Source organism: Thamnophis sirtalis, unplaced genomic scaffold (assembly GCF_051295495.1).
Source record: "Thamnophis sirtalis isolate CommonGarterSnake01/CBP01778 unplaced genomic scaffold, rThaSir2_p1.2 scaffold_8, whole genome shotgun sequence".
Classification (NCBI taxonomy): domain Eukaryota; kingdom Metazoa; phylum Chordata; class Lepidosauria; order Squamata; family Natricidae; genus Thamnophis; species Thamnophis sirtalis.
This window is the reverse complement of record NW_028261388.1, coordinates 55,365,935-55,383,996: the sequence shown is the minus strand read 5'-3', so window position 1 is coordinate 55,383,996 and position 18,062 is coordinate 55,365,935. Positions and strand designations below refer to the sequence as shown.

Genomic DNA, 18,062 nt, shown 5'->3' with positions numbered 1-18,062 from the left:
CCAGATTTTGCAGAATGAGGGTACCATTCATGTGTGAATATGTATATCATGAATTGTTCTTCACCAAATCTCAGAACTGTCTATAAAAATCTATCCCTTAAACTCTGCCTTTTTATTTGAACCCAATTAAGATATTTTTAACAAAGTGCCACAATTAAACAGATAAATCCGTATCCCCCTTACAGCAGGACTTTTGCCTCTTTGAAAGTGATTGTACTTCAAGTCTGAAAAAACAACCTAAAAGAAGCTGGAGGGTCAAGAGAGCCAACTGCCATCCCACGTGCCTTGCTCCAAGGTAGTTTATTGGTTTCTGGAATCATAAAGCATGGATATAAGTGAGCAGAAAAGGCTTTGGGGCAATTGTAACAAGCAAGCTGATGAGAAGGTGAGCATTTCTGCAGTTAATGACTCATTACATTTCTTTGCTCTTTAGCAGGTTTGATAACGTATGTGCAGACTTGGCATTTAGATCTGACTACTGTTTACTGATGAATTTGAAAAGGAGACTTTAAGATAAGCATTTAACATAGTGCAGGAGTTACAGCAATGACAGATTATTACACTTGAAAAAGTCAGTATCTTAAATTATCCGTAAAATTATCTAAAGATTAACAGAGTCTATCTGTGAAATAACCTTATGCTTTCTGCTGATTGACTATGCAATTCAATCTCTTTGTTTTTCTATTAACTGATTATATTTGAAAAGATGCTTTATGTAATGTGTTTTTAGGTATGTTTGCTTAAAAGGATAACATGTATTTAGCAGAGGAAAGAGTCATTTAATTGCTAACAACATTGTGGTGCCATAAAAGAAACATACAATCCATGGGCTAAATAATAAAATTAAGGCTATCAAATCTGAAGTACAAACCTCCAGATGACCACTGAAAACTTGACCAGAGATCCAATTTCAGATTTCTTTCTCATCGTCTAGTGTAGTCCAACTATTTGTACTCAAATCTGGAAGTCCTAATAAAATACATTAGGAAAAAATATTATTACAGTTATTGTAAATGCAGACCAATAGATTGTAGCACAAAAATGCCAACTTCATTATATTTATCTCCTATTAGATATCAACAATATATTATTCATTTATCCTCTCTGAGATAGCAGTTGACTTCACATGGGGAAGTACTATATTAGAAAACTTGCCTTTCTGTCATTCTTTCCTCTTGTTGTGTTGTTCTAGTTGTGTCTTCTTTGTAAATTCTGTGACCTCCTCCAATACTTCTGTTGGTAGAAGTGATTTCAGCTCTTGGAGTTTGCATACCACTCTCTTTTTCAAAACCTCAATTGTAAAATTAATTTGTTTTATTCTTTCATTGAAAAGCTGGAGGTGTGTTTTTTGCAGGATATTTTCTGCCCTGGGCCTTTCACAGTTGAACATAGGCGCAGGCTGTTGGGGATGAGTCTGTGTTTTCTGCATCTCAAATTGAATTGGTTCCTGTAATCTGCAAGTTTTCTTCAATGAAGAAAACCCCCCAAAAAAGTCCAGTTGCCATTTGAAAAGCACCTTTGGAACAACTGTGACCTGGATGATTGAGAATCTCCATAGATATTGTATAGGCTTCCTGACTATAAGCTATCAACTCACTAGTGAAGTGATAAATTCTTCTTTGCTGGAGGTCTTCAAACTGAGACTAGATATCAAAGATGCTTGGGTGATCCTATACAGAGCAGATGGTTGGACTAGATGACCATCAAGGTCATCTCTCTTTCTATGAGAGGACATGTTCTGATATGGCTAACAAGGGCTGCAGTGGTATGACTGCAAAATTAATTACTGTCCCAACAACTCTGCAGGAGAGTCTGAAATGAGAAGCAATTGAGTAATGGAACATGTACTTGTTGATAACAAGTCTGTTAGGAAACTGCAAAATATAATCATAAAAGTTTCATGTGATGCAGTAGGGAATTATGTGTGTAGCTCTATGCTTTGGTTTGTAGAGCAACAGGCTGTCTTAAAAAAGCAATTCAAAAAGCTCTCCATTGAAATAGGTTTTCAAAAATCGTACAAACAGGACATGTTACTTCAGTTTATCCTGATCTACTATTTGCTTAAACTGTAAAAGTTCTTGAAGTAGCACTAAGTTACAATTATAACTATTTCCATTAACATTTATTTCCAAGGAAACAGCTACAGTTTTATCCTGAAAGAAAGATTTATCTTATTCTACATCTAACATGCCAGCGTTTTTGTCACTGATTCACCCAAGCCATATTTGCACTAATGCAAATTTAAGAGACTCATTAATTTTGGTGGGATGTCAAGGGCCCATCAATTTTTGGACTACACCTTTTGTCAAAAGCCTGGTCAAACTACAAAAGACATACTGAAAAATAGCATGATAAGCAGGCTGGCATTTACTTAAATTTTGAAGTTGTATAATATGATGAGGATGCTACCACATCAGCAAGTACCACTCCTTGTTGTTCCAAGCTTGCTCAGAGAGCAACAAACGTTAAAACAAGTTGGCCTTAGATAACCTCAATAAAGTTCAATGGGGAGAAAAAAAACATCAAAGGCAACAAGGTTCATTCATATAAAAGGGCTGTAAAGATTACCAGTACATTGAGATTTCCTTGGAAATGGGTAAAAATAAATAAAGTTTTGGCAATGGGCATAGTAAATCCCTAGACAAAAATGAAAAAAAATGCATTTCATGCGTGTCTAGAAGGGCAAAAGCTATTGTTGGAAAATTCTGGTTTCTTCCTGGATTCTGTGCCTTTAGCTGAAACAGAGTTACCTTGAAAACTTCAGATATAGCAAATCTTTTGACAAGTAGTATTCATGCTGGTTAAATATATAGGGAATGAAAACACCGGAAAGTGTGGGGAAGGTCTAAAAAAATTAAAACACCATCTCATTATGTTATTTTGTTCCTGGGTCAGTCTTAATTTCTGGAGACTGCCTAGACAAGTCCCAGATATTTTCTTGGCAAGATTTCAGAAGTGGTTTGTCCTTGTCTCCTTCCTAGGGCTGAGAGGGAGTGACTGGCCCAAGTTTGATTTTGTGCCAAAAGCAGAACTCACACACCCCCAACACAGTTTGTATCTCACTGCTTTTAAACCCAACACCAAACTGGCCCTCATTTAATAAAACAGATTAATGTCATGTACTTTACATTTTTTTATTTTTTTAAATGAGCAAAAATAATTGTTCATGAGATTATACCACTCCAAAATAGCTGAGTAACCAAAGTAGCTGACTAACCAACATAATGTAGAAGTGTAATCAGAAGCACATCAGGAAAGAAGTTTTTTTAAAGAGGGGGGAGGGAAGGACATGGGAAAAAGAGAAGGGAGAGAGGGAAAGGATGGGATGGGAAGGGAAGGAAAATCAAAAAGTTTGGTTAACTGTGCAAGTCATGAAAGCTGCCATTCAAAGCCAATCTCACAGTGGAAGTAGTTATGAAGATTACATTTCAAAGCTGCTCTTCACTCAGAAAGCACTGATATTGGGCAGGAACCTCTCTTCGGAGAATGGATTATTGCTTTCCTTAAAAAAAGGAAAGTATAATTCACAGCTTCAACCTTAAACTGTCTACCATGGACCTCACCCCATTCCTAAGAGGTCTGTAAAGGGGGCGTATATAAGCGCATCAGCATACCTATTGTTCCTGTCCTACTGTTCACATTTATTTGTATTCATTTCCTTCATTCATGTCCATGTTCATATTTATATTGGCTATCTTGTACAAACAAACAAATAACTAAATAAATAAATAATATCCCTCTCCACACTTTCCCCAGTATAGATAGTTATCTGGCTAATTTTATATCTACTTTGGCCCATAGTTTTTTTTTTTTTTTTTAGAGTTTTGTCTTTGGCACTTTGGCATTTCTCAAAAACCAAAAGAAGAGAAATATTTATTTCAGTATAATAAATAAAAAATAAGTATTTTTTCAAATGGTACACATCAATAATAATGGATTATAGGTCATTAGAAAAATATTCAAATAAAATTGTGTGTGTGTGTGTGTATTTGTTATTTTCTTAGATAAAATGCAGCTGAAAACAGTTTTAAAATTTGAAATAGGTTTGTAGCTTCAAAATAATACGTTAACTGGGGAAGTGTTCTGACTTTGCTGAGTGAGTGATTCCTTGCAGGATGTCAGTGATAATACTATACAATTGTTTGCTTGTACCTTGATCCTGTTGAACTCATTGTTCAGGAAGTACTTTGAATTGTAATTAAAGTTGGAGATCTTTCTTAAGTAAACTTTGAACTCAGGTTAAAATGAATAATGGAAAATGCAAGGTAATAACTTTAAAGACAGCTTGGAATAATGGGATGTTTTACTATTGCTAAAATGTATCCCTACAGTATGATTGTGAGAAATATTCCCTCAGCTTCAACAAAAATTTCCATGGTGCCAGACTGGGGAAGCATACCAGAATGAGTATTGATTCTGGAAGTACAGGGAGAATTCACAGGGAAAATTGTAGCTCTTGAGACTTCCGGAGGAAGAAATGGCAGATTGAAGGCAGCCCCATAAAAAGCGGAGCTAATGATCATAGTGAAGAATGAAGAGTCAGTGAAATGGACTGACTCTTTGAACTCCAGACAAAGAGAGGATGAGAGATCACCCATGGTGCTCCAGACCACTGCTACTCCCAAAGAGGCTGCAAGACTGGCGGGTTTTCAGCACTGAGAGATAAAGGAATAGCCATCTTGCTTAAATTGCAGTAGTGCCTTTAAAAGACACTAAGTTCATATAGTTCCTTTTCTAATCACATTTGGAAATTGCTTATGAGGAATGTGAAAATATGAGGTGAGTCTGCCTTCAATTCTTAATGAAAGAAACATCTGACTACAAGTGTAGGAGCTGAATTTAAAAAAAATAAACAAAAGAAAGGTTGATTAAGATGTTGGTTTTAGAAAGCTACAAATCCAGATAAATTTGAAACACAAATTTAGAATTAATTATAAAAAAATCCTTGCTATGGAAAATGTTTTCTTTTTCTTTTTTTTTTAAAAAACAGCATTTTAAAATTAGAATATTAAAAGGGTTTAAAGATTGGAAATAAAGGAGAAGAACACATACGTATGATGAATTGTTACGGAATGGCACAAAATGTTCTAATGCTGCAAATATTGAAGTATACTTTCAAAATGGGAGTCAGAAATTAATATTGACACTGTCAACATCAATATCTGCCTCTATAGCTAGATTTTTTAAGGACATATGTTACGTGACAAGACAGAGACTGAGTTGAAAGTGGACTCATTCTTGTACATGAATGACAAACTAAATAAAATAAATAAATAAATACAAGTTACAGATTACAAAGTTGATATGAAAAAAATGTTACACTGGCCTTATAAAAGAAATTGGCTAATATTTTAATAATTAAAAGTTTATACCAACAATAAACCAAGAGAATGATAATTTTTCTTACAAAAGAGAATTTTGTGAGAAGGGACAAAGAACTGAAATCTAGTCCTAGATCATAATTTGAATGAACTAAATATTAAGATTGTTAGGAGTAAACAGAAGGAATATAAAATTGATTTATTTAATCAAGATTAGATTAGATAAATTCATATTTCTGGTAACCCTTAATGGTCTTTTATTGAAACTTGGGAGTCACTTTTTTATATATTTCTTTTATTTTTCTTCACTATGTTTTTACTTTTATTTCTTTTCTTTTTCTAGTATTTATTTCTTTTCTAAGTTTTCTCTTTGCACCTTTTATTCTTTCTTTCTTCTTTTATATATTTTAGTTTGTATTATCTTGTAATATTCTAATTATTTAATAAAATTATTTTTTGAAATAGAAAATTGTAGCTCGCTATTTATTATCTCACACAACAGCAAAGAACATGGTTGATAGTAGCCCTGTAGAGATGATTGTCAAATACACATGGAACCCTCAAAGCAAGTTGGTTTCCAGAAAGGAAGAGAGGAATGAATTCATGGCCTATGGATGATGGAGATGAATATTCTGCCCTTTACTTGCACTGATGTCATCATATAACTGACATCCTTTAATCTTGGGCTGCCCCCCAAAAAATCAGCTATAAAATGCTGTCTGTTGCAAAAAGTAGCAATACCTTTTATAATACATAAAACATATATATGTTTTTCCAGAACGTGGCTGTGAACTGGACTCCACAGTCTGAAATGATCCCCTTGGGCTCCCCATGCAGGTGATAAATGTGTTTCACAAACATTTTTGCTAATTTCTTTGCGGACAGCAACCCTGAGCAAGCGATGAAGTGTGCCTGCTTGGAAACCAAATCTGTGTGTGTGTGTGTGTGTGTGTGTGTTTGTGTGTGTGTCTGTGTGTCTGTGTGTACATATATCAGTGGTGGGTTACAATCGGTATGCCCCGGTACAGGCGTACTGGTGCCTGCCGGGAGCACTGGTTACATTTCCGGTACGGTGCTCCAGAGGGCCCACCCGCCTGCCCATGATCCTTACCGGTCTTTGAGCTCACACTTCCACGCACACACACGGAGCATACAGTGCCTGAGCGACACTCCGCCGAGCAGCTGGAGCATCACAGACGCATCGCAGGAGGTAAGGACGCATGCACAAATTGCCTGTGTGCGCGCGCGTGCTGCGCACATTCATGTGGTGGATGCCGAGCCCTGTTGCACCGGACCGGTTAAACCAGGATCCAAATGTATGTGTGTGTGTGTGTGTGTGTGTGCGCGCGCGCGCGCATATGAAAAACATGGTAGATTCTTTTCACTAGGTATGTTTTGTTTTACTGGAGTTCAATCTTTTGTTGAAATGCTTGTTTTTCTATATTTCCTTTTTAGCTTATGATGGCTTCTGTTTATACTTCAAATAAAACAATCAGAGTTTGTCCTTTCCTCAATGGCGATGTGGAAAACCCAGAAGCCAAAACCAGTATTGCCTGGATTAGTCCCAATTTGCCTAGCAGATGCACTTGGAAACCAGGAAAATCCATCTCAGAATCACCTCATCGCTATGTGCCTCAGTAAGTAGCAACTTAAAGTAATGCCTGCTTTACAGCTGTATCTGAAATAGGAAACAAAGAAAATTTGGCTCACAGGCAATATGATGTGCTAAGAATTTGCTTCTGATAGAAGAGAATTAAATCCCCTAAATTTCCCTGTCTTCTAACACTTTACTGTACATAAATTTATATAGTGTATTTCTTCATTTCAGTTTTTATTATGAAAGTAGAAATAAATTAAAATCTCAAGAATTCTGAAATGAGAGATATAGACAGCTATGACCTGTTCCAGCTTAGCACTAGCTTCAGTATATTCCAGGAAATTTATGCAACTTTTTGTTATTTCCATATATTGAATGGTGTGATCAACCCTTGTTAAATTAATGACATTAGACTTTGAATTTATATAACAACAGATTAGAAATAATCCAAGCAAAACTTTAAATGTATGTTTAATTTAAAGAACTAATTAAGGAGTGTTGAAAGAGCATGCACAGACATTGAAAAGAAATGAATGATGAGTACAAACCTTTGATAGTAACGTATATCAGAAATACTGTAAGTTACCAATTCTGTTCGAAAACCCATCTGTCAGTAAAGGTGCAGATTAGTGAATACCTTAATATGCTGCTCACTCTGGCTTCACCTACCTGTTGAGCAGTATTGGAAATGATTTTGCATGTACAGATCCCCTGCATAAGATTCCTTAATTTGGTGACCTATAGTATCCATATAGTATCCATTTCAGTGTGAAGCCAGTTGGACTTCAGCCCCTCACATGTGCTTTCAATGTCTAAAGTGGTTCACAACTTACTAGTGTACTTAAGAAAATAATATTTTAATGGAAGGTAACCTTTATAATTCTTCTCTATTGCTAATATTAATGACATCTGCCATATTAGCATTGATTTGAACAATGACAGGTTACAGTCAGAGCCCAGGGTTGCTATGCAATTGAAGAATGGAGAATGCCTCATCCATAGAGTCTCATGGAAGTTTTTTCCCTTTCCAAATCTTTATAGAGCCTGCAAACTGGAAGGAAAGATGGTAGCCATCCTTTATTAGTACAATAGCTAATCAGAAACAAGTTGTTCTACCTCTTTAAAAAAAAATCCTTTTTGATCAGTAGATTCATGGATTCTGGGGTGGGGATCTAAAAAGTCATGATAGTAGCCACAGCCGTATGATCAAACACATTCTTTTTTAAGTCGGCCAAGGACCATATAAAAAGGTTTTGATCACATGGTAGTGGCCACCGTAACTTTTCTTGCTGTCAGTAGACAGCAAGAAACAGCTGCTGCTGTTGTTGATTAAAAAAAACCGCCTTCAGAAATGCCCTATTTGGAAATACTAGGTGATCTTTTCAAGGGATGCCCTTCTGAAGAACTAAACCCTATTATGTTACTTTTGGATACATGGAATATAATACAAAAACAATCTGATGGACCACTAGACAAAAGATTTTGATTTTTCTCACTATCTTTCCTCCTGTCCACTGTTAAAAATAAATCAAAGCCAGGCTGTACTTTAGTACATCGGTTCTCATTGGAGTCAATAATGCATTTCGGGGTTATTTTGGTTTTATTCTTTTTCCTTGTCAGGCAAAAAGAACCAAAGATTTTGTCAAATATCTTAGAGAAAATTGGACACACTCCTCTGATCCGAATCAACAAAATTTCAAAAGCTTATGGTCTCAAGTGTGAACTTTGTGAGTATTTCTTTGCCAAAGTAGTCTGAAATGGTGTTGAATTTAGGCTAGGAATGAAAAGAAATTTTTTTCATTCCAGTATATAGATGGGGGCTGTGCAATGGATTTTACAGCTGACACCCATCAAGGTGGCATAATGTGAATGGAGTCCAAACGATGTGTGGGACAATGTATGGGTAAAACTGGGACAAAATGAAATATGAGCCAATTGATGGTTGTTGGTAATATTTTGTATTTTCTGCCACATTAATAACAATCATTGAGTGAAGATTTTTAGAGGGATCTCACATTGGGCATTGTGATCTAACTGACACTTAATTAGAAATACTGAGTATAGAAGTACAAAGAGATGAGGAATGATGGACAGTTATTAGAAGACAAAACTCTTAAATCCTGGTCCCAAAGGTGCTTTTTCAACTGGACTTTCTTGTTTCTTTTTTTTCTTTGAACACATTTCACTTCTCATCTAAGAAGCTTCTTCAGCTCTGGCAGGATAGTGGGGAATGGAAGGATTTATATTCCTTACAGACAGCTGGTAATTTGCATCCTTTTAGAGTGTCATTGAAGCATTTGGAGATATATCTGTGTCCTCAAGGTCACCCGAGTAGTGCTCCTGTTTCCTGTAGTCTGCAATTTTTTTCTCTGGAAATCCATTCCTACTCCCACACCAGTGGTGGGTTTCAAAATTTTTTAGAACCGCTTCTGTAGGTGTGGCCTGCTTTGTGAGAGTGGCTTGCCAGACATGTGACTGGGTGGGAGTGGCTTGCCAGCCATTTGACTGGGTGGGAATGGCTTGCCAGCCATGTGACCAGGTGGGAGTGGCTTGCCAGCCATGTGACCAACTTGTAAAATATGGTGAAACTCACTTAACTCACAACATTCTTGCTTAGCAACCAAAATGGTGGCTCAGAAATTCTGGCATTTGAAGCACGCAAGTCTTAAAGCTGTCAAGTTACAAGACTCTTGCACCCCTAACCCTTTAGAAAAAAAACCCCAGGGGTGTTCAAACTTGACAGTTTTAAGATTTGTGGACTTCTACTCCCAGAATTCCTCCTCTCGCTCTTCATCTTGATGATGTGCAGATGGGCAGGGGTTGGGGAGGAGAGCTGGAACCGGTTCTAAACAGCACTGTAGATTTGTGGAACCTCTTCTGTAGAAGAGGTTAGAACTGGCAGGAACCCACCCCTGTCCCACACCATTCAGAGGGTGTTCATCCAAATTGAAGCTTTTGGGATGAGAAGTGAAACATCTTCAAAGAAAAAGCAAGGAAGTCCAGTTGCCACCTGAAAAAGTACCTTTGGGACAACCATGACCTGGATGACTGAGAATCTCTACAGACTCTTAAATTACATGATTAGGTAATGTGATAAGTGCTGGTGAGCATGGTGTTTGCTCCTTTTTACATAAGATAGCTTGGGGGTGTGGTTTCCCCCCTTGGTAGCTTGCAGATTAGGGTATTGTGAGGGTGGAGGTTCATTCTCTGAACTTGTACGTTGGGTATTGTGTTGAGTCCTCCCGTGCCTGCCAACGGGAGGGGCCGGAGCAGCCGCGAGCTGATTGGCTGTGGCGCACCCGCCAGCTGGAGAAAGATGCGGCGGGCGTCTATTGACTGGCCAACTGACAGCTCCCGTATATAAAGAGCTGTCAGTTGGCCGGGAGCGGTCCACGTTCTGAATCCTCCAAGTTACCAGACCTGCGTTAATAAATTCTTAGGAACCGTTACTGAGCTTCTAGCCTGGTTATTTAAAACTAGCGACGAGGATGTCAGAAACGGACCCTGTGGTAGTGCCAGCACTGGCACCATCCTCGGTATTTTCAGCCTTCCGCCCCGAAACCGAATCCTGGGATGCGTTCCTCGAAAGGTTCGAGGTCTTTTTGCTGGCCCATGATCTATCAGAGCTTCCCGAGGGGAGAAGAAGGGGCACCTTCTTACACTACTGTGGGCAGAGATGTTTGCTACTGCCCGCGCGTTGGCTGCCCCTTCACCAGTTCATTCCCTCCCACTCGACGTCCTGATGGAGCGTTTGAGGCTCGACTACGAGCCGGCACCGTCCAAATACACTCGCAGACAGACATTCCAGCATTGCATTCAGAGACAGGGCCAGACCATCGCACAGTATGTTGCTGAACTGTGGGCAACTGCTATCAATTGCGAGTTCCCCGACTTGGAAGATGCACTGTTGGAGCAGTTTATCTACGGAGTCGCAGATATTAACCTCCACAGGAAGATATTGGAGAAGACAGTCCTCAGCATGAAAATCGCCGTGGACATAGCCAGGGTGTATGAGATGGCCGGCCACTCGACGCCAGACACCCGCCGACTGCCTCCCTCCGCGTTGCAAGGGTGGCCCAACTCAGGTGTGCATTCACACACGTTTTCCAACGATCCGTGCTCCGATGCCACAGCCACCGTGGATTGCATGAGGGCACAACCTCTGCGCGATGGGAGTAGCTGCCTGAGCTGCGGTGGCCACCACCCAAGAGCATCATGCCGGTTCCGTTTGGCCGTTTGCCGCCGTTGCAGAAAAAGGGCCATATTTCCACTGTCTGCAAGTCTTCCTCCGGAGAACCTCGGAACCCGAGACCTCCCTCCGCGTCCTCTTCGTTGACGCCACCAATGACCAACCAACCTTCTGCTGGCCGACGCCAGACCCTGGGCTCATCTTCTGGCCGAATGTCCTGTTACGCTGTGACCACCCCGGAGCCAACGACGCCCGACTGGCAGCATGAATCAGCTACCTCTGCATCGTACAGCGGCCAGGGTAAAATGCACCTCCGCATATTACTCGCAGGCCGGCCTTGTACGATGGAGCTGGACACTGGCTCCGCCTGCACCATAATTGCGTGGGACACCTTGAGGGAATTAGTACCAACCCTCCGCCCTGCACAACTCAGCCCCGCTGACTGCCTCCTAAGAGACTACCAGGGCCACACCATCCCAATCTTAGGCTGCACTACCCTTCCTGTCTCCTTCCGAACGTTTAAGGGAAATTTACCCCTAACGGTAGTCAAGCCCTCTTTACTCTCATTACTGGGCATGGACTGGTTTAGAGCCTTGGGCTTAGGTATCTCAGGCATTAACTCCCTGCAATTAGCCCCCTCACTGGAGTCCCTGTTAGCAGAGTACGATGATGTCTTCTCAGACGCTTTAGGGTGCTACAACGGCACCCCCATCACTTTGAATCTTAACCCTTTGGTGGCGCCCATCCGTTTGAAGGCCAGAAGGGTTCCGTTGGCACTGAGGGCTCGCATGGACGCCGAGCTCGACAAGCTCGTGTCCCAGGGAGTCCTAGAACCAGTTGACCACGCGCCTTGGGAAACACCTATAGTCCTGCCACTCAAAGCAGATGGCTCACTGAGGGTGTGCGCAGATTACAAGGCCACCCTCAACAAGGCGTTGCAGGCCCATCCTTACCCTGTGCCCGTAGTACAGCATGTCTTGCATTCCTTGGGCCAGGGCCAGATCTTCGCGAAGCTGGACCTGGCCCAGGCATACCAACAGCTACCTGTAGACGAAGCGTCCGTGATGGCGCAAACCATTGTCACGCACCGGGGCGCGTTTAAGTGTCGCCGCCTCCAGTTCGGCGTTAGCGTCGCCCCAGGCATTTTCCAAGGCCTTATGGAGCGAGTGCTCCATGGCATTCCCGGGGTCGTCCCTTATTTTGACGACATCCTGATCACTGCAAGGGACCGATCAGGACTCGTCAAAACATTAAGGGACGTCCTCTCAAGATTCCGTGCAGCTGGGCTCCACTTGAAGCGCGCAAAGTGTAGATTTGGCGTGCCTTCGGTGGAGTTTTTGGGATTTTTGGTGGATTCCAAGGGAATCCATCCCACCCCCGCCAAGGTGGAAGCCATCTCGTCCGCTCCCACCCCGACTAATAAACAGGAGCTCCAAGCCTTCCTTGGCCTCCTAAATTTTTATTCACCCTTTATCCCGCACAAAGCAACAGTTGCGGAGCCCCTTCACCACCTCCTTGACACATCAGCCCCTTGGGCCTGGACAGACCACGAGGCCCAATCCCTCGCGGCTGTCAAATCACTGTTAACCAATGCACCGGTGCTAATACAATACAACGAGCACCGCCCGCTAGTACTGGCTTGCGATGCTTCTCCCTATGGGATAGGGGCAGTCCTCAGCCATTCATACCCGGACGGAACCGAGCTGCCAATCGCTTTCTACTCCCGCACCTTGTCCAAACCAGAACAGAATTATAGTCAATTGGACAAGGAGGCCCTCGCGGCCGTAGCGGGAGTAAAAAGGTTCCACTATTACTTATACGGCCGCCACTTCACCCTAGTAACGGATCACAAGCCGTTGTTGGGCATAATCGCGGGGGACCGCTCCACCCCACCCATCCTGTCACCTAGAATGGGCAGGTGGTCAGAATTCCTTGCCGCCTACTCATACAGCCTGGAATACAGACCAGGGAAACAGCTAGGGCACGCAGATGCCCTTAGCTGTTGCCCCCTGCCTACCCCAGTCACCGACCCGGCTCCAGCCGCCTCGGTATTCACTTTAACGGAAGACGTCCCATGCCCCCTGTCAGCCACAGACATAGCGCAGGCCTTGCACTCCGATCAGACCCTACAGAGGATAATGGACGCAGTAAGACGGGGTTGGTTGGAAGAAACGCGCATAGGCGACTTTCTCCCGTTCTACCGCCAAAGAGATGAACTGTCTGTGTCCCATGACTGCCTCTTATGGGGCGCCAGAGTGGTGATACCTGCCGCCCTCCGCGCACAAGTCCTCACCAGCCTCCATGAGGGACACCCAGGCATAGTCAGAATGAAGGCCCTCGGCCGCAGCTATGCCTGGTGGCCCTCCATGGACGCAGACATAGCGGCTTGGGTTCAGCGGTGCCCTCATTGTCAGGCAGTGCGACCCGCTCCACCTTCCGCACCTTCGCAGACCTGGGAGAAACCTCCCTCTCCCTGGAGCCAGATTCATCTTGACTTTTTCGGCCAGGTGGAAGGCCGCACGTTTCTGATTATAGTGGACGCCCTGTCAAAGTGGGTCAAAATTTTCCAAATGACAGTAACCACAGCGGCCGCCACTGTGCAAGTACTAAAATCCCTATTTACAAAACACGGCTTACCAGACGTCATCATATCTGATAACGGGCCCCAGTTCCAGTCGTCCACCTTCCTAACATTCTTAGCTGCACTAGGCATCCAACACGCGCCAACGGCACCATACCACCCCGCGGCAAATGGCCTGGCTGAGAGAGCCGTAAGGTCGGCAAAAGAGGGCCTAGCCAGTTTACACCCCCTCCCGTAGGCACAACGGCTTCGCACATATTTATTGGCTCAACATACGACGTCAAACCAAACAACTGGGAAAAGCCCATCTGAGTTACTAATGGGCCGCAGATTAAGGACAACTCTGGACAGGATGCAACCTGCGTTCTCCCCTACAACCCCAAATGTCCAACACTCTCCTAGAAATTTTCTGGTGGGTGAGGGGGTGTATGCCCAAGATTATGCAGGGGAGCCCAAGTGGTTAGCCGGGATAGTGACTGAGATAACCGGGCCCTGCTCTTACAGGGTTCTGCTGGCCGACGGAAGACTATGGAGGCGCCATGTGAACCAGCTGCGGCGCCGGGCATCGGCCTTCCAGGCAGCAGCAACCGACGGGGCCAACCCTGGCAACCCCCAACAGCCGCCAGGGTCCACTGGCTCCGGAGCCACCCGACAACCTCAACCCGGTCAACAAGTTCCACAAGAAACACAGCCAGGGCTTGCTCGCCGAGGGGCTGATCAACCTACCCAGCCACGTCACGCCGCGGCTCTGCCAACTACGCCCGACCACGCAGACCGAACACTCCACCCATTACACTACGCAGTCTTACCTCGGCCCATTCCAATAGGCTCCAGGGTCGGTCCAGCCTCTCAGATGCGTCACCGCAACCAGGCACCACCTTCGTCATCGGAAGCTGCGCCCGCACTGAGGAGATCCCAGCGCGTGCGCAGACAGCCCGCGTATCTGAGAGACTACACATGCGCCATCTGGGGGGAAGGAGTGTTGAGTCCTCCCGTGCCTGCCAACGGGAGGGGCCGGAGCAGCCGTGAGCTGATTGGCTGCGGCGCACCCGCCAGCTGGAGAAAGACGCAGCGGGCATCTATTGGCTGGCCAACTGACAGCTCCCATATATAAAGAGCTGTCAGTTGGCCAGGAGCGGTCCACGTTCTGAATCCTCCAAGTTACCAGACCTGCGTTAATAAATTCTTAGGAACCGTTACTGAGCCTCTAGCCTGGTTATTTAAAATATTGCTCTCTGCTTAATTGTTTGTCTGATGTTAATCCATATTTATCTAGGTTTTGGCTGCTGGAAAGGATGTTTTCTAATCTCTCTTTTTTTGTTGTCTTTTTTAATTCTCTCTTTTGAATGGTGTGTAATTGTGATTTATTTCTATATGTGCATTGATGGCTGATTTGTCTGAATGCCAAGATTCCATATTTCCCTAGCATTTTTGGATTTAACTTAGTCTAGGATGTTCATAGTTCCCTAGTTCAAACTATGTTGGGTCTGTTCATGTGTTGTGAGATTATTACTGAAGGATAAAGAAACCTACTTCCCATAAACACCAACCCAATATAAAAACTGTGCAACCTGATGAACCCACTCACTTAAGCCAAGACCAATGTGCTGAATGTCTAATATATAAAATACTGGAATATAATTTCACTAGTATAAATGGTTAAAAGTGATTCATTTGTCTATCTTTAAAATCATTTCCACAATATTAGAATTGTTTTATTTTTTTTTAAATTTGGCAAACATAACAGAGATTTTGACTTTAAATTCAGATTTGTTCTTGTTCTGAAATTGCAGTGGCCAAGTGTGAATATTTCAATGCTGGAGGGAGTGTAAAAGATCGAATCACTTTAAGGATGATAGAGGATGCAGAAAAAGCTGGTATCATAAAACCAGGAGATACTCTCATTGAACCTACATCAGGAAATACAGGTATAAAATATGAGTAAGGTAGAATAGTTTTTTTTAAAAAAAAACTAGCCTCAGTGTCAAAAAATGGTTGTTATCCATTCCACAACTTGGCATTTTTCAGATATTTAGGATTCATAATATTGTTTGGCAGTTTTGGGAGTTACAGTGCTAACATATCTAAAGTGCCCAAGGCTGAGGAGCCGATTTAGATCAAATGCAACAGCTTACATATGTATGTATGTATGTATGTATGTATGTATGTATGTATGTATGTATGTATATATACACTTATTGTTCAGTCCCTTTTTAGGGAAAGTTAATGTGATGGAAAGTACAGAAAAAAGTAATACTGTTCACTTTAAATTTTCATAAATTTCTATTCTTGAAACCATCCAAACACCAATTAATACACTTCCTTTTTTTCTTTGAACTTTTTGAGAATCTCATCAGCTTCAGTCAACCATGACTTTCCCTGTCATTCTTTTAATCTTGACCTGATCATTCTTCCTTCATATGTTTCATTTTGCAATTTAGAACTCATTCATTCTTTCTATGAAGTGCTGCTTAATGCGCTTTTCTTGTACTGGCTACTTTCTCTTGAATTTGGTCCACATTTTTCATCACCCATTCTTTCTTAATCTTCAATATGTATTTCTTCCTGCTTTGCCACACATTTTTAAATAATTCCATTTCTACTGTGCACACCTTTTATGCTACTAACATACATAAAACTCATTTCTGTGTGACAAAGTGAGGATGAAAACTTGCTTTTATATGCAGCCATTTTTTGCAAATATTTCTTGCAACATGACCACAGCATTCATTATCTTTGTCTCCACCCATTTTTAAAAACTTTAGTAAACAATCTTCCAAGGCATTCAACTTCATTCACCTATTTTATTTTTGATATTTATATCATTTGCAGCCATTGTCTTCATTTTTCACTTCAAAAAAATAACTACCTTGATCATTAATCAAATACATCTTCCTTTCACATCATCTAATCTAACATTTATTACAAATGGCCTTTATAGTAGAATTGGCAGAGAGGGAACAGTTATTTGGGTCATAATAGGCCTATTTTCTAAACAAGCTCATTTTATTCCTTGTCAGATTCCCAGGTGACAACAAATCATGGTCTATATAAGAGACTAAAAGAAACAGAGGTGACTAGTGAAGGGAGGGCAGGGGTAGATAGGGAAAAATCCTAAAAGGTTTTCTAACTTTTCCTGTGGGCATGGCTAGGTGGGTGGGGCATGTGACTGAGTGGGCATGGTCAATGAAACATCACTCATGGCCACACCCATGCCCACTCAGTCACATGCCCCCCACTTAGCCATGCCCACAGGAAAAGGTAGGAATTTTTTTAGGATTTTTCCTTATCTACCCCTGCCCTCCCTTCACTAGTTGCCCCCATTTCCCTGCTTCCTCCCCACCCCACCTCTTTGGTTGCTTATCTTCCGCAGTGGCTGGTTCAGTCCGGAAGACAAGCTGGCCAGGGTTTTCAGCAGCCCTCAGCCAGCTGCTGCTGCTGCTAGGAGGCAGCTGGCAGGCAAAGAAGCCTCCTAGCCTTTTTGCATACCAGCTCTCAAAGAGGCCAGAGACTGGCCACAGGCCACTGCAAAGTCCTCTGGTTGCAAGGCAATGGGATGTGCATGTGCGAGGCAGCACTTTTTCACCAACCAGAGGACTTTTCAGCAGCCTGCGGCCAGCCGCCAACCTCTTTGAAAGCTGGTATGCAAAGAGGCAGCACAAGTGAGCAGTGACCGGATGGGCAGGGTGAGCAACCAGTGACAGGGATTGGTTCAAGGGCATGGCCAGTCGGCCATCACTACCAATCCACCAAACTGGGAAAAATTTCTGCCACCGGTTCGGGCAAACTGGTGCGAACCGGTTGAATACCACCTCTGGTATAGCGTTCCCTGCTTCAGCAGCGGATTGAAGTAGAAGACCTCCAAGGGCCTTCCAAATCTGTTATTCTGCTATTCCATTATCTTCAAACTGAATATGCAGGAACATTCATTCTCCCCCATATTTTTTTTAAAGTGAAAATCTGAGAGCTGCTCCATTTAGAAAATGGAGGAGAGAGAAGACCTGGAGGTTTAATTAACTTGTAGTTATAATTTCTACTTGCCTTATTTCTTCTTCTTTTCACCACCAGGGATTGGACTGGCTCTTGTAGCTGCAATGAAGGGTTATCGCTGTGTCATTGTCATGCCAGAGAAAATGAGTATGGAAAAGGTGAGAGTCATCTAAGTGGCTCAGCAGAAACTCATAGTCTAGTCATTTTTCTTTTCTTCACTTTCCTCCCATTAGCACAAAGCCTGTCTCCTGGGCAACTGAATTCATGAAGTGGGGATGATTTGTTAATCTCCCAGAACACAGAATTTTCATCATTCTTCTTGTGGAAAGCTACAGCAATTACATAAGAGCCATTTATTTTCTTTATTTCCATGGGGGGTAAGGA

The 18,062-nt window shown here is 42.4% G+C and overlaps 1 protein-coding gene across 1 annotated transcript in view; it reads left to right on the top strand.

The window, feature by feature from the left end:
• Positions 1 to 4,268: 4,268 nt before the first annotated feature.
• The window catches only part of LOC106548771 (cystathionine beta-synthase), a 36,381-nt gene continuing 22,587 nt past the window's right edge, over positions 4,269 to 18,062 (top strand). Inside the window, exons 1-6 of the mRNA XM_014066219.2 lie at positions 4,269 to 4,779; positions 6,100 to 6,158; positions 6,777 to 6,958; positions 8,539 to 8,645; positions 15,482 to 15,616; positions 17,757 to 17,836. Coding sequence (XP_013921694.2) covers positions 6,153 to 6,158; positions 6,777 to 6,958; positions 8,539 to 8,645; positions 15,482 to 15,616; positions 17,757 to 17,836 — 510 coding nt within the window. The 5' untranslated portion in view covers positions 4,269 to 4,779; positions 6,100 to 6,152. The remainder of the gene's footprint in view (positions 4,780 to 6,099; positions 6,159 to 6,776; positions 6,959 to 8,538; positions 8,646 to 15,481; positions 15,617 to 17,756; positions 17,837 to 18,062) is intronic.